This window comes from Halichoerus grypus, chromosome 1, assembly GCF_964656455.1.
Source record: "Halichoerus grypus chromosome 1, mHalGry1.hap1.1, whole genome shotgun sequence".
In the NCBI taxonomy this organism is placed as follows: Eukaryota; Metazoa; Chordata; class Mammalia; order Carnivora; family Phocidae; genus Halichoerus; species Halichoerus grypus.
The window spans coordinates 107,162,464-107,184,610 of NC_135712.1; the positions used below are offsets into that span (position 1 = coordinate 107,162,464).

Consider the following 22,147-nt stretch of genomic DNA (forward strand, 5'->3'; position numbering starts at 1 on the left):
GATCTCTTAGGTGTTTGAGTTTAAGATAAATTAGATCTAATAGGTGTTTGAGTTTAAGATAAATTAGAAATCCAGGCAAATTTTATTACAAAACTAGAAGAATAGAAAGCTGATAAATCTTTGTAAGATTATAAGTTCCCAAAAATGTCCATCCATATAGATGCTTTAAATTTTACAACTTAATTCATTCAGTATTATTTTTTGGTTCTCTCTTTTTTCAGTAAGTACACTGATGGTGAAAGCAGGAGACCTTGCAGTATTTTAAGCTGCATTTTTTAAATTTTTTAATGCAATTATTCAATAAGAGGGAATTTACCATAAAAAAATTAAGACATTGTTTTAAGTTTATCCTGTTAACAGTTGTAAGTACATGTTTAGTGCAAACAGCATTTTTGTTTGTTTAGTTAGATGACCTAGTTAAATGTATGGGTTATATGTTCTTTAAAGATGTTTGCGTTTCTGACAGTGTTTGATGTGTATAGTAAATTTATTTCCGTGTTAATGTAATTTTATATGTAAATTTCAATTATAAAGATTATGGTTGTATTTAGTTATATGATGGTGCTATTTATTATCTCTGAGTCATGTAATACAGAATGTGATTAGGAACTGCATTACCAATTATGGCAATATTTTGGAGGAAATATAGTATACATTTTAAACTGATTTCTGAGAAATACTGTTTAAAAAAGTACAGTAACAATCTTTCTGGTAGAATCGTATTCCTAGGAATTACGTAAAATTACAGAAAAATAACCACTTTTGTCATAATACAATTATAGAGCTAGATTTAAGTAAGTTAAAAATATCATTTTCGTTAATATAGCATTACCATATATATTGACAGTAGAAAGATATGCTAACTAGGTTATTTTTTATTTTTCCAAGATCTGTTAGTACTTGAATGGGCAATTTAATAAGTAATAAAAAGTGAAATAATGGTCTTAAGTCTGTGAATACAGGATGTACTGATTGAAAAGTTTTACTTCTGAAGTATTGTTTCTTAATTATGCCATTTTCTGTTTCTAATCTCATAAATTACTGTTCTGTCAAAGATGACTGTTGGTTACTTTTAGTATTGGATTATAATAACATTTCATCAATTCCAAGTTCATCTTTGGCAGCCATAACTTTTAGAACACAACCGAGAACCAGGAATTAAGCAACACCAGTTTCTACCAGTTTCTTGAAGTAGTAGGATGAAGTAGTAGAAGAAACAAACAAAAAACTGGAGAAAAAAAGTATCAACATGTATTTAACCTCAAATTACACACAGGTTTTATAAGTTTAGACCCATGATTTTAACTTTTTTTTTTTTTTTTGGATTTATTATTTATTTATTTGACAGAGAGAGAGAGAGCTAGCAAGAGAGGGAACACAAGCTGGGGGAGTGGGAGAAGCCAACTCCCCGCTAAGCAGGGAGCCCAATGCAGGGCTCGATCTCAGGACCCTGGGATTATGACCTGAGCTGAAGGCAGGTGCTTAACGACTGAGCCACCCAGGCCTCCCTAAGATTTTAACTCTTATGGAGAATTCAAAAGAAAGGTAGACTGAATAAGAGCATGCTACAGAAAGGCACTTTGAAAATAATGAGAGAGAATTTGGCCTTGGAGAGCTTTATAAGAGGAGGTGAAAAGTAAATTTAAGAAGCAAGGAGTCTGCAGATTTTAAGGGACAACACACAGTTTTAGATCCCTGGGATTTTAGAATCTGTCTCTCTTTTTTTAACTCAGGAAAAACTGATGAACATTTTTTCAACAATCCCAGATTTCATGGATGTTCCAGATGTTTTTCCTAAAGGAAATTATATTTTCTTTGAAAATGTCTTTTATTTTGATTAAAGGTTGCAGAGAGGGTGGCTGCAGAAAGGGCAGAATCTTGTGGCAATGGTAACAGTACTGGATACCAGATTCGTCTCCAGAGGTAAAGAATGTTCACCTGTTGTGTACAGGTAGATTTTAGTGAAACTTTGAAGTTAGAGATTCAAGAGAAAAATGTTCCCTGTTGTTATTGATTACTATTAAAATTAACATTTAAAATAACTACAGCATAGAAGGCTTGCAGTTCACTTTTTTAATCCAAACTCATGTTTGGATTGCCTTTTTAAAATGCACTTTACATTGTGAAATGGCTAGAGAAATAACTTTTTGCTAGACGTACATTAGTAGACCATCACTGCACGCGAAAGGAGTTGGTGTCTTTTATCTTGTGGTACCACCACCCTGACTATTGATTTTGGTATCTTTAACCCCCTATTCACTCCACTATATTTCTGTAGTCCTTTTCTGGAGCTCAAGATTACATTTACCGTGAACTGACTTTCCAGTCACTGAACAAAAGTTTAGGCCCCTGAGTATTAAGTTGTTTTCTGAACGTTAATGGTTATGCCTTTAAGAAGACATCGTTAATGTTGTATCATGACAGTGAAAATAATGTGTAGTGAACTTGAATGTAGTATTTCACATTACTCTGTTGCAGTAGGCAGTCCTATGACCAAAAAATTAACTGTGAAGATTTTCATTAAAACTGTAAGCAGTTTTTAAATTGGAGGTTTTCTTTTAAACTTTTGTGGTACTGAGTAATTTGTTAGTAAAGAAAACCAAAAACTGTTAACTCATGTCTTTCATTCACAGTCGGTTGCCAAGGAAGCAGGGTTCTATCTTATACTGTACAACAGGAATCATCCTGCAGTGGCTCCAGTCAGACTCGTGAGTATGTTTCACCTCAGGACAAACATTTAGTTAAACATTAACGTAAAATATAATTATTAAATTGGATTTTACTAATTGTTAAGGTAGAATGGTTCAGTTTTTATATTTTATACTAAGTTACATACTTCACACTTTTGCTGTAGGCATTTGTCCAGTGTTAGTCATATTGTGCTTGATGAAATCCATGAGAGAAATCTACAGTCAGATGTTTTAATGACGGTTATTAAAGATCTTCTCAATTTTCGACCTGACCTGAAAGTAATATTGATGAGTGCAACTTTAAATGCTGAGAAATTTTCAGAATATTTTGGTAAGTAAATTCTATGATTATTGCTTTAGAAAGTTATCACAGAGCCACTGAATTTAGAGTTAATTAAAGAAAAATCTAATACATTGCTGGGTACAAAGTAGTTAAAATGAGGGTTTAGCGATTCTTTTAAATATTCAGGAGAATATTTTAAGTTGTCTTAAATAGTTTAGACTACCCTTCTAGTTTCAACAGATTAGAGAAGTGAGCCTATTTTTAAAAGGCAGCATCATCTGTGTTATAGCAAAGATACAGATTTTTGGTGCTACCATCAGATAATTAAGGTGGCATCAGTGAAGTCAAGCCACAGCTTTGAATAATTTTTTGAACATTTTTTTGTGATTGTTCTGTGACATTTATGTACATCACAGGCTAGGGTGGCAGTTTGCTAATAATAATAGTACTGACCACTTACGGAACACCTTTAGTATGCCAGGTGTGCTTTATTTGGCACTTTGTCTTCATTGATCTTCGTAACACTTTGTGAGGTAAGTGCTGTTATTCCTATTTTTTAGATGTCTTTCCCAGTATGCCTTATAATGGTTGCACAATTAAGAGAGGGTTGTGAGGATTTGAAACTAAATTTGACTAGCTGTAGAATACATTTTTTAAAAATTATGCCTCTCTTGCCTTACAATCATGGGGGAAGGAGAGGAAAATGGCAGGGCGGGGGATTAAAATGGACTAGAGCAATATTTAAATATTCTTGTATGCAGTCCAGTTGACCTTCAAAGATCCATGAAATTAGTTGCTTGTATTATGTCTTTTATTTCGCGTGTGTGTGATGAGCTATCCAGAACTAACATTGAGTAACTTGCTCAAACTTGGGTGAGGCAGAGCTGTGGTACCACTTCAGATACTGTGATCTGTGATGCAGTGTTGGTCTTTGTTTACAATGTGTACTGCTTGTTTTGCTTGGTATGAAATATAAGTAACTTTGAAGTAACGGTACCAGGAGACAGTTATTTTAGAATAGTAGGTAACAATTTAATATTTGTTAGGTCTTCTTTTAACTATGTTTTCTCTTTTCCCGATTCTGGGTGCCATAGGAGTAGTGCTTCTTAAGTTGACTTCAGTAAAGCTTGGGTTTTGATGGTACCATCTTGGCTAATGATGGAGAGGAAATAGATCTCAAGTAATGAGTTTTGAGTCCAACTTAAAATGCTCTATTCTTTGATATTTTGGGTTACTTTGTAGAACTGTGAGGTATGTGTACAATTTGGTAGCAGTAAAGTGGTAGTGAGTGAAGAGTAGACTGCTAGTTCTCATTAAGCTCAGTATGAAAAAATAGGGTAGAACTATGAAAGTGCCAGGACCATTTTTGAACTTGAGAGTTATTGGCCTCTTTAGAGTCTGTTGATTTTTTTTTTTTTTTTTTGAACATTTGAGTACAGATTTATGTTTTGTCTGCCATGATAGGTAACTGTCCAATGGTACACATACCTGGTTTTACTTTTCCGGTTGTGGAGTATCTTTTGGAAGATATAATTGAAAAAATAAGGTAAGTAAATATTAGGAAATAAAAATATATTAAAAAATACTAATATGTCACCTTTTGTTCTGTCGAAATTTAGTCTCAGAAACTCTTTTAACCATTTCCTTCTAAGACATTGTTTTTCTTTAAATCGGTGATTCCCAAACTTGGTTGCACATTAAAATCACCTGGAGTCTTTTAAAATCCAGATGCTCCATTCACACTCCGTACCTTAATTACATTACAGAGTCTGGGCTGGTAGCCAGACATCAGAATTTTTTAAAGATCCCTGGGCAGCAGAGTTTGGGAACTTTTGTCCTTAGTGCTTAAACCTCTATTCTGGTTCTCCTACCTGGTTTTCATTCTTTGCTGGCTTTCATTGCCTGCCTTTTAAATAGGATTTCCCCTGAGGGTTCTTAATTAGCCTTTTCCCAGTCTTTTATGGTTTCACTGTGCAATCCTGTTTCCATGACCATAGTTCTATAGTTTCACAGCTTTCAGAACGGAAGCTCTTCCTGAACATTAAATTTGGACTCAACTCTATGCTCCGCAGCATTCTAGTACCTTAGATACCCTGAACCTCACATTTTTCCAACTAAAAATGTTGTCGTATATCCAAAGTTAAAACGAAATAATGTGTCTTACAGTGGTTACTGGTATGATCCTTCACCCAGTGTCTAAGCTGTAAACCAGAAGAGCTAATATCAAGCAGTTATGTACCAGGATATGTTAACTGCTTTACATGCTTAGTAACTAACTTAGTCTAAATCATTCTGTACTCCCACCTGCCCCACTATGCAAACCCTGAGAGCTTTCTTCTTGAACATGCCTTCTCATTTTTATTTCTTCTATTAAAGGTCCTCATTTTCTCTTCTGTGCTAATAGTTCTTCTTTTGGCACTATGATCTTCACTGTCACATATATGCGAGAGTGCCGTATAGTTTCCTACAAAATCTGGTTATGTGAGCATTCTCCCCCTAGTCAAGCCTCCTGAGATTTCTCTTTAAAAACTTGTTTAAGGACCTCTGTGCTTTGTCATGGCCTGTAGCAGAATACCTCAGCTGGTAAGCCCAAATTATTGATCCCTTCAATACTCAGGCCATTAGCTACTAGCAGCCTTCTCCAGGGGACTATACCAAATCATATTTGAATTTCTTGATGAGAGAAGGGCTGGGAAAACAGCCTGTAGGATCGGGTTCCAATTCCTTAGCTAGTCATCCCAAGGCTCTTTACAGTCTGGCCCCATCTTTTTCTTTCTAGCCTTATGCATCTCATGGCCTACCCTGCTAAATGCACCATTCCCTAATATGCCAGCCAGTGCCCTTTCATTCAAGCACTTTGTGCTTTATTACATACTGGGTTCTCTTTTTAGACTTACATATGCCACCTTCTTCTCCCTTTATATATATAAACTCAGTTATGTAAGAACAGATCCCAGCTTCACTGCCTGTTAAGCCTTCTCTTATCCCTCTCACAGAGTGAGTTGCTTTCTCATCTGGACTCCTGTATCACTTTTATCATATTGCCATGTAGTGTATCTTTATATTTGCTTGTACTAGACTGCAGATTTTTGGACGTCAAGGATTTTGTCCTGTTCATCTCTGTAACTAGTGCACAGTACAGTGCCTGGCCTGTAGTAAACATGTGAATAAATATATAGACAGATGTAGAAACACTTGTGATGAGATTTTTCAAGACCACAGCTTGTTAAGGAAAAAACCAGGAAGTGATAGTGGGAAGGTGAAAACAAAGATCCTACAGCATATTTTACATGGAGAAAAGCTGAATTTTGTGTGGACATTTATTTAACAGATCCTTATTAAACTTTATGCCTTGCACTGTGCACTAGGGTCTGAGCATAAACAAGGAAGGACTTGGTACATATCCTCAGAGCTTATATGTAGATAGAGAGACACATAAGCTGTCACATAAAGTATGATTGACCTATCCAGGGGAAGTAAAGAATGTACTGGAAATGAGATTATATAGCAGGGATAGACTGAGCAAGTCAGGAAAACAGTGAAACTCCGTAGGAAAGAGGGAAGTGTGTATGTCAGAGAAGGTAGAAAAAGTGTGAGAGAGAGTGTCTTGGTCTCCCATGCTCTGGTTTTGTCATCAGTAAGCTTTATTATGCATTCCTTTGATTCCAGCATTCGTCTCACTTCCTACTGTGGCACATTTACCAGTTGTTTTCTAATAGAGTAACAGGTGACAGCTTGACAGCAGTGAAAGTGAAGTTTCAGGAAACAGTACTCTAAAGTTATTTAATGATGAATTGTGTTCTTAAGCTCCCTAGAAGGCAGAGAATGTTCAGGGAACTGTAGCTAAAGGATCTTTTGAAGCAAAAAGATGGTGGCTGTGCGCTTGTCAGCCCTTAGTCAGCCCTAAAAGGGAAGTTGAAGGAGGGTAGTCCTTGAACAGAAGTTTTCAGGCAGAAGCCCCCAGCCCTCCCTTCCTAGAAAAGCAGCTGCACTACAGGGAAGTAAGAGGGAAGGAAGCAGGGTGAGATGATACAGAGGGTTGTCATCAGGCACTTGGGCTCTGGGGGTTTGAAGGTTACCTCTGTTTTTTTTGGAATTGCTGGGAAAGGAGACAACTGTGGGTCCATCCTGCTGACTAGGACTAATCTCTGTCTCAGGTTGCCCTACCTCAAGTTGATGCCTCTATATGTATCGAAGACTTAGGGGAATCCTGGGTCACAGGTACTGAATAGGGAAGGGGATTAATACTTTTTGGGTGTCTACTATGTGTCAGGCACTGTGCTTTATTTTATTGGATTTTTCTTTTATTCTCATGCCAATACAATTACAAGAGTGTTAATTTCTCAAATAAGCAAACCAAAAGGTAGAGGCTTATACCTTGTCTAAGGTCACACAGGTAGTCAGTGGCAGAGCAAGGACATCAGTTCAGCTCTGTCTAATTCTAAAGCTTATGCTACAAACCCCCCTATTGGATCTAGGTGCTCTTTCTTCCCTAGGCGAACTCTAAGGGGCTTTGGAGTTCAAGTGCAGTTAGTTTCTTTTTTTTTGTCTCTTCCCACCCCCATGCCTCTTCAAACCCACTTAAATTAGGTGGCATTCTTAGGCAGATGCACCTGTTTTTAGCAGTCACTATGGTATGTTGGAGTCATGGCATAATACTGGACTGACACTTAAGAGTACTGATCCTGACTCCACCGTTTAGCTCTGACTGTAGGACTGAGCAGAATTAAATAGTTCTCAAGCATGGGTTTATAGGTCCATAGATAAATTATCTGAATTTCCTGGGGCACTAATTAAAATTCCTAGATTAGCAGACCCCAACCCGACCTGAATCCAAATTACAAGGGGTAGGATTCAGGATTCTGTATTTTATAAGCTCTCTCTGGGATTCTTATGTGCACTCAGGTTTGGAAACTCTGTATTCAAAATCTGAGTCTTCAGCTAGGCATTTACTATTATTTTGGATTTAATCTTAACTTTATAGAGCAAACTTAAAAGGTGAAAGTGACTCTACTGTTAATTTTTTTTTTTTTTACTGCTAATGATCTAGCGGGTTTTATATACTTTGGTAGAGGGTTTTATATACTTTGGTAGACATCTAAAATGTCAGATTTTATATGTTAATGAATAGTTGCAAATAAACATGTAATTAGCATTCACTAGAAAGCGTAATGAAAATGTTCTTTAGAATCCGAAAGTAAAAAGTCATGGATATTTGCTAAAACCAGAAGAGTTTCCAACAAGTGAAGCTATTTAAGAATGTTTTTATTTTAGATATGTTCCAGAACAAAAAGAACACAGGTCCCAGTTTAAGAGGGGTTTCATGCAAGGGCATGTAAATAGACAAGAAAAAGAAGAAAAAGAAGCAATCTATAAAGAACGCTGGCCAGATTATGTAAGGGAACTGCGCAAAAGGTAAGTGGGTTTTTTTTGTTGTTGTTGTTTCTTTGAGTTTGTTTGTTTTAATTGGAGAGCACAGAGGCTAAATAACTAAAACAGAAAAGCAGAGATTGTCTTTTTGAATTTGTTCATAACTGTTGTTATTCCAGTCATTCTTTCCTATATGTTAATTGGTTCCCCATTTGCCGATTGAGTTAATTTTAAGATTTTATAGCAACTTGAACCTTAGGAAACTTTATTAGGTATTTCATGATTTTCTCTTTAACTTTGATAGGTATTCTGCAAGTACTGTAGATGTTCTGGAAATGATGGATGATGATAAAGTTGATCTGAATTTGATTGCTGCCCTTATCCGACACATTGTTTTGGAAGAAGAGGTTAGTTTTTTGTTTTTTGGTGACATAATTTTAATTGTATTAATGTAACAAGACCCTGAGAAAAGAAGAATAATTTTCTTAAATGCTTTTTAAAAATAGCATATGGAAGAAATTGCTTTGAAACCAGAAATAGGAATCTCAAAATACCAAGATTTAGGCATTTGATCTGTTTGAAGGAAAGACTAAATAAATGAAATATCTGGATTGTAAATCCTATTTTTAAAAAAGTGAGCTTGTATTCTTCAATTATAATCAGTAACTAAATTTCCTAAGCTAATAAAATTTTAATGAAGATTTAAATGTGCACAGAAGTTTACTTTGTGTTTTGTTATATGATTTTTTGTAATGGTTATTTCCCCGCCATACAGGATGGTGCAATATTGGTCTTTCTACCAGGCTGGGACAATATCAGCACTTTACATGATCTCTTGATGTCACAAGTGATGTTTAAATCAGGTATTATAGAAATGTATTTTATTGCAATTCTAAGAATAGTACTTAAATCATATGTAACATGGTTGTTTTCTTTTATTTCTAGAAGTATTGCTTTGAAGGCTACCTTACTATAGGAACTTGGTCGTCTTTAAGCCCAGGCTGGGTTTTTTAAAAACTTGGCTCTCTCTCTTTCTTACAAATAAAGTTCTAGGTCACAAGATGAAGGTGTTAGGTATATGGTAAAGTTTTTTATTTGGTATTACGATAAGAATATTTTACCCCTTTTCCTAAATTTGCCTGATAATGTTGAGCCCTTAAAGTTAAGATGTTGGAGCTTGAGGTGTTTTTTCACTCACTGCTGCATTTAGTTGGGCAGAAAAGAAGGTTGAATTTATCCCTTAGCTCAGTGTTTTCTCAGCTCAGACTATGCAACTGAGTCACTAGTGGTGCTTCTTTAAAATTAGATACTCAGACCCCATCCTCAGCTCACATCTAAGAATGTGACTTGAACATCTGTAGTTTTTAAAAATTCCTCAGGTGATTCTGATGTTTTAATAGCATGTTTGAAAGACATAATCTCTTACGTCTTAGAGAAGTACATGGGGCAGTTTTTCTCTCAAAAAATTCAGCTAGAGCATTTTCAGGAATAATTGCTAACTTCAGATCAGTAAAATATAAAGCGAATTCTATTTAGCATTTGCTAGTTCTGATTATAAATATCTAACCTTAATCTTTTGAAGTGCTTTTGACACTTTTTACATGACACTAAAAATATTTTGACCTCATTGTATTGGCTGAAATAGTAAAGCTGTATTTTTTATTCTTTGTTAAATCCCACTATAGTAATGCCCTCCAGACATTATCTGTAATTAAAGTTATTTACTATTCTCTAGCTGGAAAATGTTTTTATTTGATTACCACGACTTCTCTGTAATGAAATACTGATTTCTCTTTTCCTGATCAGTGATAACCTTTCTCTGTAGAAAAAGTGTAGTCATGATTAAAACAGTGCAACTGAATTTTTTTTTTTTTAAACAACTGGAATTTTTTTTTTGGCTGAGCTTTTTAATGTTGGCCCCTCTTACCCCAAAAAATAAATGCTACTGTATGATCTACTTTTAATTTTAAAAAAATGTAAGTATATGTATGTATTTACCAAGAAAAATACAGGGAAGATATACCAAAATGTAATACTGTAATTTCTGAGGGAGTGTGGAAAGGGTGTGATATTAACAGTTTATTGTAATTGACTTTATTAACTTTCTAATTTAATTATTCTCAAGGAAGGAGGTATTAATTTATACTTTGACTACCAGCTCAATTCTTTTTAAAGAAGATCTTCCCAAAGTTTAACAAGAATTTTTTTTCTCGTTATATTTTTTAAAATTTAGGCTTAATAATCACTTACACTGTGTTAGCCATTGTGGAAGGGGCAAAAAATTGGTCTAACTCTATACCAACTGAAAGGTAAATCTTGAAACTCAATTTACCGAATGCTTACCAGCTTTCTTATTTCTTCAAAGAGTGTAGACTTTGTTCCCACAGACTACTATAGTTGCACAATATCAGCACTATAAACTATGTTTATCCCAGTTATAGTCTTCAACAGAATTATTTTTACTTTCATTGTTTTACCTGGCTGCTGATTTTTTAAACTTGTAATGAAACATTTTAAACTTACAGAAAAGTAGAGAATCACAATGCACATCATACTCCATTGACTTCTGTGCAATTATTTTTGTGATCTGATTTTTTTCCTTTTTAAAGTAAATTGCAGCTATCACGTTATCCCAAAAAATACATGCATCTCTAAAAATAAAGACAATTTTCTGTATAACCACAATTTTCTATATGAAAATACCTAACTCTTAAAACATCATCTCATAATCCAGTCTATAATCACATATTCCCTGGAAAGTATCTTTTATAGCTAGCTTGTTCACACTACAGAAAAATGGAAACCAGATAAATCTTTACCCTAGATAATCACTTTCATACCCTCTTCACTTTCCCCATGGTAATGACTTGTGGAAAAGACTAGGTCTACCTAGACTTTCTAGATTTGTCTGAATCTGAATCCTTATAGTGTCATTTCATTTGATCCTTTCTTACCTGTGCTTTTTATAAACTGGAAGTTATATCTTAAGACTTAATCCAGTTTGAAAAATATTTTTGGCTTGAGTATTGATTGAGTTGATGTATTTCATATTGTGTCAGAGATAAGTAATTGAGAGCATTCTTTTTAGCAGTGTCACTTGCTTGGCCACTCTTTGCTACTTTTTAAAATTTGTAACCCTTATTCATAGGGTCCTAGAGTCTGGGGACATCGTATCTCCTTTGAATAACAGTAGTTTTTTTCTGGGGACATGTAGCTATCTTGAGTCATTTGGACACTTGCTAGAGATTTAAGTGAGGTTGCCTTTTTTTGGTAACCATAGCTAAACATGAAATCTACCCTTTCTTCTGTAACACTCCCTTATTTCCACCACTGATACTACACCAGACTTTCTCCCTATTTGCTAATAACCATGAATGGCCTGAGCTATTTCATTTTGAAACTTAAAAAAGTAGGAATATGATTCCTTACATTTCTATGAAATTATGTTTAAAAATGTTGGGTCACTTTTGGAATGTATTATATTTAACCAGTGCTGTTTCTATTATTTTTTTAGCATAAAAATGGACATGGTAATTTCATAAGTAATATGCTATAAAAAATGACATATTCTCTGTTAATTAAAATAGTGAGGATCACCCAGAGTCTACAAACTTATATTCATATTAAAGCAAAATTTTTTGGTCTTCAGTTAAGTGATGGGAATGGAGTTTTAGTGATGTTTTTCTAGCATAATTTGAAGATTGCTTCTAACTTTAAGCATTCTTTAGGAATTTAGGGAATATGCTTATCAATGTGCAATAAATGGACAGTAAAATGTGAGCAAGAACTTGCTGGAGCACTAAGGAAAGAAGAAAATAAAAAGAATAAAGTTGCTCTGATTATACATAGGAATATAAATTAAGAATTATGTGGCTTAGCATCTCAACTCATTGTTCCATGTCTGTCTGCTGGAGCTTTTCTGCAATAATTTATCTTAAAGTTTAATTTTCTTTTTAAATTTTCAGACAGGTTTCTTATTATACCCCTACATTCACTGATGCCTACAGTTAACCAGACACAGGTATGTTCTTAAATTTATTCCCTCTCTGTCTTTCAAATTGAGGCAAGCTTTAAGGGCTGCTTATTGTGTGTTTTATTTTCTTCTATTTTTTTGAAGGTGAATTTTCAAGTAGTAATCCATATATAAAAAAGTACTTCTTTGAGAACCTTTGCAAATGAGTCTTCAGGGGATAATTGCACAGAAACTTGAATAACTGAGGGTAATTAACAAATATTAGTTTTGTCAACATTAGGGAAAGTTTAAAGATTGGTTTCACCAATAACTTGTTTGGGTTTCAGTTATCTGTGACATACTACAGCTTGATGTTTGAGATTTTGATTTAACAATTAGTATATTTGTAGGTATGAGATTTCCTGTTTTATCAGTAATACGCTGTTACGATTTTGAATGTTTTGTCTTTGTCACATTCAGGGATATCCCTAGTTAGATGAACACTGCATTCTCAAAGGCAAGATAGTTTTCAGGACTGCAGTGTTTGTAGGCCCAGGTAGAATGAGATGGATCAGAAGAAAATCTGTCTTCCCTTCTACTTTTTCCACTTCTTTTCTAAGAATATATCAAGACAGGGGCAGCTGGGTTGCTCAGTCAGTTAGGCGCCTGCCTCTTGATTTGGACTCAGGTCATGATCTTGGTGTTGTGAGATCAAGCCCCACGGCGGGTTCTGCCCTGAGCCTTGGGCTCTGCACTGAGCATAGAGGCTGCTTGAGATTCTCTCTCTCCCCTCTGTTGAGCACGTGCGTGCGTGCATGTGTGTGCGCACTCGCGTGCTCTCTCTCTCCCTCTCTTTCTCTCTCTCAAAAAAAAATGTAACAAGACGTTTTTATTGAGGCACTTTTAGTATCTTTTCTGCTGATACCATAGTCTAACTAAGGCTTAGCCAGTTTAATGAGATACAGAGTGCATACCTAAAAGAAGACAAGAGTAAAGAGAGAAGATTCTTAATTCCAAAGACCAGACATTCTCGCCTGCCAAAGACCAGACAGAAAAGTATCCAAAGTGGAAGTACTTCCTCTCTGACACTGTAATAGCAAATTATGTATTCTTTTGCTAGAGATTACATGACTAGATTGGAAAACATTTTCTCTTGAATATCATTTTTATAAATGAGGAGACAAATTTATGCATTTCTTTGCATTAATAGCCAAGTGGTACTTGACTATATGTCTTCTACTTGGCTGGCTTTGTGAAGGGTGCTGTTTGTAGGATTCAGCATTTGAAGATTTATTTTTTTCAGTTCAGTTTAGCTTATATACAGTGGTACAACCAGACATGCATTCTGTTGAGTTTGGCATTTGCCTGGTTGTTTGGTGCCCTTACCCATATAGTTTTGGATAATTCGTAATTCTTATTGCTAAACTAAACTCTCTCTCAGAAGTTTGACTACACAAAAAGACATTTATACTTTTCAGCTTTTGTTAAAAAAAGATTCTCTAAATTCAAATAATCATGTTTCATTTGAAATCTTGTTTGTGATAAGGTTCCAAAATCTGGGAGAATTAGTTTGTTTTACCAAAAGGGAATTTTATAGTACTGAAAATGGTATGTACCTATAAAATATATCTACACATATTAGATGCAGATGTAAATGAATGAACACAGAATGCTAAAAATGAACAGTATCTGTAGGTAGAAGTAATTCTTCTAATTGCAAAAATGATGTATTAGAAATTAATTACTTTGGGGGTTTTAATTTATTTATTCTTACAGGTATTTAAAAGAACCCCTCCTGGTGTTCGGAAAATAGTAATTGCTACGAATATTGCAGAGACTAGGTAAATATCAACTACTTATGATTGTATTAGTTTTGAGCCCCATAAATTATTGACATACCTTACACTCTTTTCTCTCCAAAAGATACTTCATAATTTCTTTACATAAAGGTATTTTAATTTAGTCATGGCATTGAGCATAGGTTTTTGGTTTTGTTTTTTAATCCTATAATGGTTCAGCCCTCTTTACAAACAGCCTTTTTAGTGTCTTTTTTTTTAAAGCCTTAAGAAGCGTGGGAGTGAGGTCAATTTTGGTTTTGCCTTTTTCTGGTTGGGGGTCGTGTTGTTTGCTAATCAGTTGTGAATAGCCTTTAAAATTTCTTATATTCCCTTGGAGGTATTGATTTGTCTATACAGTCATTGAAACAGATTTTTCTGTGGAAGCTGATATTAAATCATGTCCCTGGGAGCCACAGAGCTGGGTACAAAAAGTCCTCAAGTAAGCTGTGAAGTTTGACTGTGGGCAAATAAATTCTTCACGTGGTCTGTAGAATTGGCTGCCACTGCAGCTCCTGGTGCTGTTTATACAATTAGATGCTCAATGCCGGCAGTGTTGGTAAATGTGGGAATAATGGTGCAGTTTGGTCAATAAAAAATTCTTTAAAATCCCTATCTGTAGGCCCTGTTAGACGTTTTATGTGCTTTTGATGTATTTTTAATATTTCATACATCTATTTTCCAAACAGCATTACCATAGATGATGTAGTTTATGTGATAGATGGAGGAAAAATAAAAGAAACACACTTTGACACACAAAACAACATCAGTACAATGTCTGCCGAGTGGGTTAGTAAAGCTAATGCCAAACAAAGGAAAGGTCGAGCTGGAAGGTAAGATGGAATCTTTGTCTGAAAGGTGTTTTAATCATAGTTTCTTTGGAAAAATACCTGCCCAATTTTCTATTTCATGATTTTTCTACTTTTAATTTCTTCAGTATAGTTAATTAAAATTAATATTCTTTATTCTTATTCTGTTATGTATAATTTTGTTCTTTTTTTAAAAGCACATATTACTAATAATTATGATAACTAGTAATAATATTTGAATGTCATGGTATCTTCTTAACACTTTGTATGTATTAACTTGCTTAATCCTCACTACAAATGCAATGAGGTAGGGTATTGTCCCCATTTTAAGAGTATGGAAATTAAGGTCTAAAGAAATTAAAAGTCACACAGCTGTGTAAGTAGCAGATTCAAGATTTGAACCCAGACAATCTGGCTCCAGTCTGGGCTCCTAATCCTGTACTTTACAGCTATACTGGCTTTTCATTATTACCAGTGAAAACCCAAGTAACATACCTTTATCTCATTGATGTGGTGGTAGCATAAGAAATAAAAGCATCTCTTTTAATGGTAGGAAAAATGATTTGCCTTTAACACAAATAATTGCACTTATTGTTCATCTTAATGCATACTTCACAGTATTTTTATACCCTTATTCATATAAGTGGTAGAATCATGTCTGGAATTGTAGAAGAGAGTTTTTCTTTTGCCTCTTACAGGTATAACAAAAAGGTTTCCGCCAATCTTCAGCTGTTGACTTAAGTAAGGAAAGGAGAATTGAAAGAAAACTTTACAGATAATTTTATCAGTGCTTTGTTTTACATTTATACGTAGTAAAGCTCTGACTCACTTGCTGTAATCTTTGCAGATTATCCCATTATAGCTTGGAGACAGTTTATTAGATTATACAGTTGGTGCTCTTGATGCAAAGTCATGACTCATTCTAAGAATTGTACTCTTCTTATCAGCTATTGGGGGATAACTTGATTTCGGGATCCACCAAGACTAAGGTTTTCTCATGCAGGCTTACCACCACTGGATACTGATTCAAGAAGTATTCACCATTTGGTACACTTTTATATATGAATAGTAAACATACTACCCTTAGGTTTGATCCTTAAAACAATTAGAGAAATAAAGTAAACGAAGTATTATATTTCATCTAATTTTTCATTTCCCACTAGCTTGGTAGAAGTTAACTATAGAATTACAGTGTTTTAATTCAAATGGAAAATAATTCCTTGTAGGGTCTATAGATGTAGATTCCTTTAGCAAAGCCTGATCAGTAATTATTTTGAAGGCCAGGGCAAACTGTATTACAGGGCCATCAGTGGGGGCATTCTTAGTTTCTGCGGGCATGTTATATTAATAGATGATGGGTCTTTGTAGACTTGTGACAGAAATAGCTAAGATTTTTGGAATTTATTTTTATCCCTATAGGAAAAGAGCCTCCCCATTCTGTAGCAGCAAGATCCCATAGAAATATTTATTCTGCGTGAAAATGTATGAATACCTGCACCTCTGTACATCTGTCCTTAGTATCGTCCATTCACATCACTAAAGAAAAAATTAACAATTAAAAAATTTCCAGCATCCCTTTGAAAGTTCACTATATATAGCACATACTTAAAAGCTTTTTTTTTTTTTTTAAGATTTTACTTATTTATTTGAGAGAGAGAATGAGATAGAGCATGAGAAGGGGGAGGGTCAGAGGGAGAAGCAGACTCCCTGCTGAGCAGGGCGGCCGATGCGGGACTTGATCCGGGGACTCCAGGATCATGACCTGAGCTGAAGGCAGTCGCTTAACCAACTGAGCCACCCAGGCGCCCATTTAAAAGCTTTTTAAATAACATAGGTTAACATAATGCTAGGATTTGTTACATGGTCACAAGGCATATAGAGGTAAACCTAAGTAGACTGCTGTTACTAAGTATAGCAGTCTGGCAGCTGTAAGTTAGAAACAGGGAACCAGATTATTGTTTGGGGAGGAAATCTTCTATTTCTTAAAACTAGTACATAGGGATAGTGGATCTAGGGTTATTCAAAAACAGATGTGGAGAAAGAATATATGATTAATAAAAAGGAAATAAGTTAGTGATGGTGTAGCTTACATGAAATAGATATTGGTTACTTTCCCTGGAGCTTCCTATTTTCTCTGGAGTTCTAAAAAGTCATTAGTAATGCTCTTTTTTATTTATTTATTTTTAAAGAGTTCAACCAGGTCATTGCTATCATCTGTATAATGGTCTTAGAGCAAGCCTTCTGGATGACTATCAACTGCCAGAAATTTTGAGAACTCCTTTGGAAGAACTTTGTTTACAGATAAAGGTAATTAGGTGGGAGAATTAAGGAAGTAAATGGAGGGTAGGGTTGTAATTTTCAACATTAGTATAGAAGAAAGTAGTGTATTAATCTATGAGGAAGAATTATTACCATGCATTTGTCTTTTTTGTGTTAGTAAACTGTTTTTAAACTTCCTTCAAATGTTTACTAACCACATTTTTATCATGTACGCTCTAGAGCCATACTGCCTATGTTTGAATCCCAGCTCCTCCCCTAACAAGCTAGTTCTGTTAGTTGGCAAGTTATTTAAATTAAGCTTTTATAAAATTCTGAGAACAGTGCCTGGCATATAGTAAGTGTTCAGTAAATGTTAGCTATATGTACTCTTACTACGTCATAAGGTGTTATCCTTCATCATAAACTACTCACCAGTTTTCACCATCTTCTATATATTTTGATACAGTTTACCTTCTTATTTGAAGATAATTGGTAATCAGCTTAATTGTTGAGATTTTAACCAGCTACTTTTCCCATCAATATAGAGTTGGTGAGTGATAGAAAGTAGTAACTTGAAAATAATGTGTGGGTTTGATGCTTTATTCAAGTGATTGACAGGCAGGACTAAACTGTTAATGTCAATATATATATATGTTTAATTATATTTGTCTTCCCCCAGATTTTAAGGCTAGGTGGAATTGCTTATTTTCTGAGTAGGTTAATGGATCCACCATCAGATGAAGCAGTGTCACTTTCCATAAAACACCTGATGGAACTGGTAAATTTTATTTTATTTTTAAAAATTCTAACGTAGATTTATAATGTTAGTGCACATACGCCACCTGATTAAAAAATTTACTCTCGTTACTGCAAGGTAGACCAATGAATACATAATGCCAAATTTGATTTACTCTTTGGCTGTTCAGCTCAGTGTATGAAATGTGAATTAGATATAAAATGATACCTTTGTGATAGTTTTATCATTCTGGGCCCTTTCCACATAATTTTTTTTATTATAGGCTTGTTTTAAAATTACATAAAATCTTGAAATCTTTCGATTTACTGGTCTTTGTCTTCATTTGTATTCTTCAAATGAATTTGGTTGGTTTATTGACTCTTCTGATTAACCGTAATGTTTTTAGAGCTTTTGTCAAATTCAAGTAATTTAATGACAGTATGGACATCTTATAAAGGCAACTCTTGTATTTTTGAAAGAACATGAACAGGTGCCTTATATTCCCCTGCCTGTCGTTTTATTCTTAGAGTTTTTTTGTTTTGTCTTGTTTTAGTTTCTTTTTATGAAGTCAGTGTTTTGAGAAACTAGTTTCAGTGTCCTAGGCAAGTTACTGAGTTGGTAGCCATCCCTGCACAAGACTGTGTTGAGAAGAGTAACAGGACTGGCTGTGAGTTAGTGCCCAGAGTGAGGAGAAGGGCACTGTGAGGTAATGCTCAGAGTAGAGAGAAAGTGGTTCAAGCTGTGCTGTCCAGTAAGGTAGCCACTAGCCACATGTGACAATTTAAATTTTGAAGTAAATTACAAATTCAGTATCTCTAGTCATACTTGTACATTTCAGATGCTCAATAAGCACATGTGGCTGGTGGGTATCACATTGGACTGCACAGAAATAGAACATTTCAGTCATTGCTACAAGTTCTGTTGACTAGTACTGTGTTAGAGGTTGCTGAAGATGTACTTTACATATTTCAGTTTTATTTAAGCCATCCACAGTTAATTTTGAGAATTTGGGCCATATCAGAACATTGTAGTAGCTTTTGACATAATAAAGTTGTGTAAATAAAAAAGCATTGTAAATTATCTTGTTGGAATTTGTATTAGATTTAGTGAGGTTGTGAGTGCAGTTTTACCACTGTCTTCCCCTCCAGGCTTTTATCTAATAGGGCTTTGCTGCTTTTTTATCTAGTAGAATAGAGCTAGGTGGCAATCAGAGAATCAACTTAACTATTTATGGTAGAGATGGACAACCAGAGAGAGGATAGCTGGACTCTGAAGCCTGAGTAGATGACTTCCTCTCTCTGAGCTGAATTGAAGAGCCAGTCTCAGCCGTTTGCAGACAACAGAATCTCATATAGAGGCCAGCAAATCCTTGCCAACAGTAGGGTCTGAAGCCTGCATTTTGTTTTTAAGTTTTTAGTTAAATTCCAGTTAGTTAATATACAGTGTAATATTAGTTTCAGGTGTACAGTATAGTGATTCAGCACTTCCATACAACACCGATGCTCATCACAAGTGCACTCTAATCCCATTCACTGTTTAACCCATCCCCCCACCCACCTCCCCTCTAGTAACCATCTGTTCTCTATAGTTAAGAGTCTGTTTCTTGGTTTGCCTCTCTCTTTTTCTGTACATTCTATGGTCTGTTTCTTAAATTCCACATATAAGTGAAATCCTATGGTACTTGTGTTTCTCTGACTTATTTCACTTAGCATAATACTTTCTAGCTCCATCCATGTTGCAAATGGCAAGATTTTGTTCTTTTTTTATGGCCGAGTAATATTCCATTCAATATATATACCATATCTTATTTATCCATTCATCAGTCAGTGGACACTTGGGCTGCTTTTGTATTTTGGCTATTGTAGATAGTGCTATAAACATTGGAGGGCAGTCCATGTATCCCTTTGAATTCATATTTTTGTATTTTGGGGTAAATATGTAGTAGTGCAGTGGCTGGATTGTAGGGTAGGTCTATTTTTAACTTCTTGAGGAACCTCCATACTGGTTTCCAGAGTGGCTGCACCATTTTGCATTCCCACCAACAGTGCATTGAGGGTTCCCCTTTCTCCACATGCTCACCAACACCTTTTGTTTCTTTTATTGTTGATTTTAGCCATTCTGACAGATGTGAGGTGATAATGTCAATGTAGTTTTGATTTGTATTTTCCTGATGATGAGTAATGTTGAGCATCTTTGCATGTGTCTATTGGCCATCTGTATGTCTTCTTGGAAAAAAAAAATGTCTATTCATGTGTTTTGCCCATTTTTTAATTATTTTTGGGAGGGTGTTGTGTTTTATGTTGTTTATGTATTTTGGATACTAACCCTTTATCAGATATGTAATTTGCAAATATCTTTTCCCACTCCAAAGGTTTCCTTTTAGTTTTGTTGATTGTTTTCTTCGCTATGTAGAAGCTTTTTATTTTGATGAAGTCCCAATAGTTTATTTTTGCTTTTGTTTCCCTTGCCTCAAGAGACATATTTAGTAAGGAATTGCTACAGCTGATGTCCAAGGAGTTACTACCTGTGTTCTCATCTGGGATTTTTAAGGTTTCCTGTCTCACATTTAGGTCTTTAATCCATTTTGAATTTATTTTTGTGTATGGTGTAATAAAGTGGTCCAGTTTCATTCTTTTGCATGTGGCTGTCCAGTTTTCCCAACACAGTTTGTTGAAGAGACTTTTTCCCATTGGATATTCTTTTCTGCTTTGTCAAAGATCAGTTGACCATATAGTTGCGGGTTCATTTCTGGATTTTGTATTCTGTTCCCTTGATCAGTGTGTCTATTTTTATGCCAGTATCATACTGTCTTGATCACCACAGCTTTGTTTTATAGCTTGAAGTCTGGAATTGTGATGCCTCCAGCTTTGCTTTTCTTTTTCAAGATTGCTTTGGGTCTTTTGTGGTTCCCTACAAATTTTAGAATTGTTTGTTCTAGCTCTGTGCAAAATGCTCTTGTTATTTTGATAGGGATTGCATTAAATGTATAGATTGCTTTGGGTAATACAGATATTTTAACTATTTTTTCTTCCAATCCATGAGCATGGAATATTTTTCCATTTCTTTGTGTCATCTTCAGTTTTTTTCATAAGCTTTTTATAGTTTTCAGAGTATAGATCTTTTACCTCTTTGGTTAGGTTTATTCCTAGGTATCTTATTTTTGGTGGAGTTGTAAATGGAATTGATTCCTTAATTTCTCTTTCTGCTGCTTCATTATTGGTGTATAGAAATGCAACAGATTTCTATATGTTGATTTTGTATCCTGCAGCTTTACTGAATTCATTTATCAGTTCTAGCAGTTTTTGGGTGGAGTCTTGGGTTTTCTATAAAGAGTATCATGTCATCTGCGAATAATGAAAGTTTGACTACTTCTTGCCGATTTGGATGCCTTTTATTTTTTGTTGTTGTCTGATTGCTGAGGCTAGGAATTCCAGTACTATGTTGAATAACAGTGGTGAAAGTGGACATTCCTGATTTGTTCCTGAAGGTAGAGGAAAAGCTCTGTTTTTCCCCTTTTAGGATATTAGCTGTGAGATTTTCGTATATGGCCTTTATTATGTTGAGGTATGTTCTCTCTTAACGCTACTTTGTTGAGGATTTTTATCATGATGTATTTTGTCAAGTGTTTTTTTCTGCATCTGTTGAAATGATCATATGGTTTTAAAATTCTTTTATTAATGTGGTGTATCATGTTGATTGATTTGCAAATATTGAACCACCTTGGCAACCCAGGAGTAAATCCTACTTGATCGTGGTGAATGATTCTTTGAAAGTATTGTTGAATTCGCTTTGCTAGTAATTTACTGAGAATTTTTGCATCCATGTTCATCAGGGATATTGTCCTTATAGTTCTCTTTTTTAGTGGAGTGTTTATCTGGCTTTGGTATCAGCGTAGTGCTGGTCTCATAGAATGAATTTGGTATTTTTCCTTTTCTATTTTTTGGAATAGTTTGAGAATAGGTATTAATTTTTTTTAAATGTTTGGTAGAATTCGCCTGTGTAACCATCTGGGCCTGGACTTTGGTTTGTTGGGAGATTTCTTATTACTGATTCAGTTTCTTTGCAGATTATTGGTCTGTTAGAGTTTTCTGTTCCAGTTTTGGTAAATTTATATATTTCTAGGAATTTATCCATTTTTTTCCTGGTTGTCCAATCTGTTGACATATAGTTTTTCGTAATAACTTCTTACAGTAGTTTGTATTTCTATAATAGC

The 22,147-nt window shown here is 34.8% G+C and overlaps 1 protein-coding gene across 1 annotated transcript in view; it reads left to right on the forward strand.

The window, feature by feature from the left end:
* Positions 1 to 22,147, forward strand: part of DHX36 (DEAH-box helicase 36) — a 49,953-nt gene that overhangs the window by 13,637 nt on the left and 14,169 nt on the right. The window contains exons 6-17 of the mRNA XM_036091371.2: positions 1,844 to 1,923; positions 2,634 to 2,708; positions 2,855 to 3,021; positions 4,438 to 4,519; positions 8,248 to 8,388; positions 8,648 to 8,750; positions 9,119 to 9,206; positions 12,309 to 12,364; positions 14,072 to 14,136; positions 14,820 to 14,963; positions 17,129 to 17,246; positions 17,878 to 17,976. Of these exons, the coding sequence (XP_035947264.1) occupies positions 1,844 to 1,923; positions 2,634 to 2,708; positions 2,855 to 3,021; positions 4,438 to 4,519; positions 8,248 to 8,388; positions 8,648 to 8,750; positions 9,119 to 9,206; positions 12,309 to 12,364; positions 14,072 to 14,136; positions 14,820 to 14,963; positions 17,129 to 17,246; positions 17,878 to 17,976 (1,218 nt within the window). The remainder of the gene's footprint in view (positions 1 to 1,843; positions 1,924 to 2,633; positions 2,709 to 2,854; positions 3,022 to 4,437; positions 4,520 to 8,247; positions 8,389 to 8,647; positions 8,751 to 9,118; positions 9,207 to 12,308; positions 12,365 to 14,071; positions 14,137 to 14,819; positions 14,964 to 17,128; positions 17,247 to 17,877; positions 17,977 to 22,147) is intronic.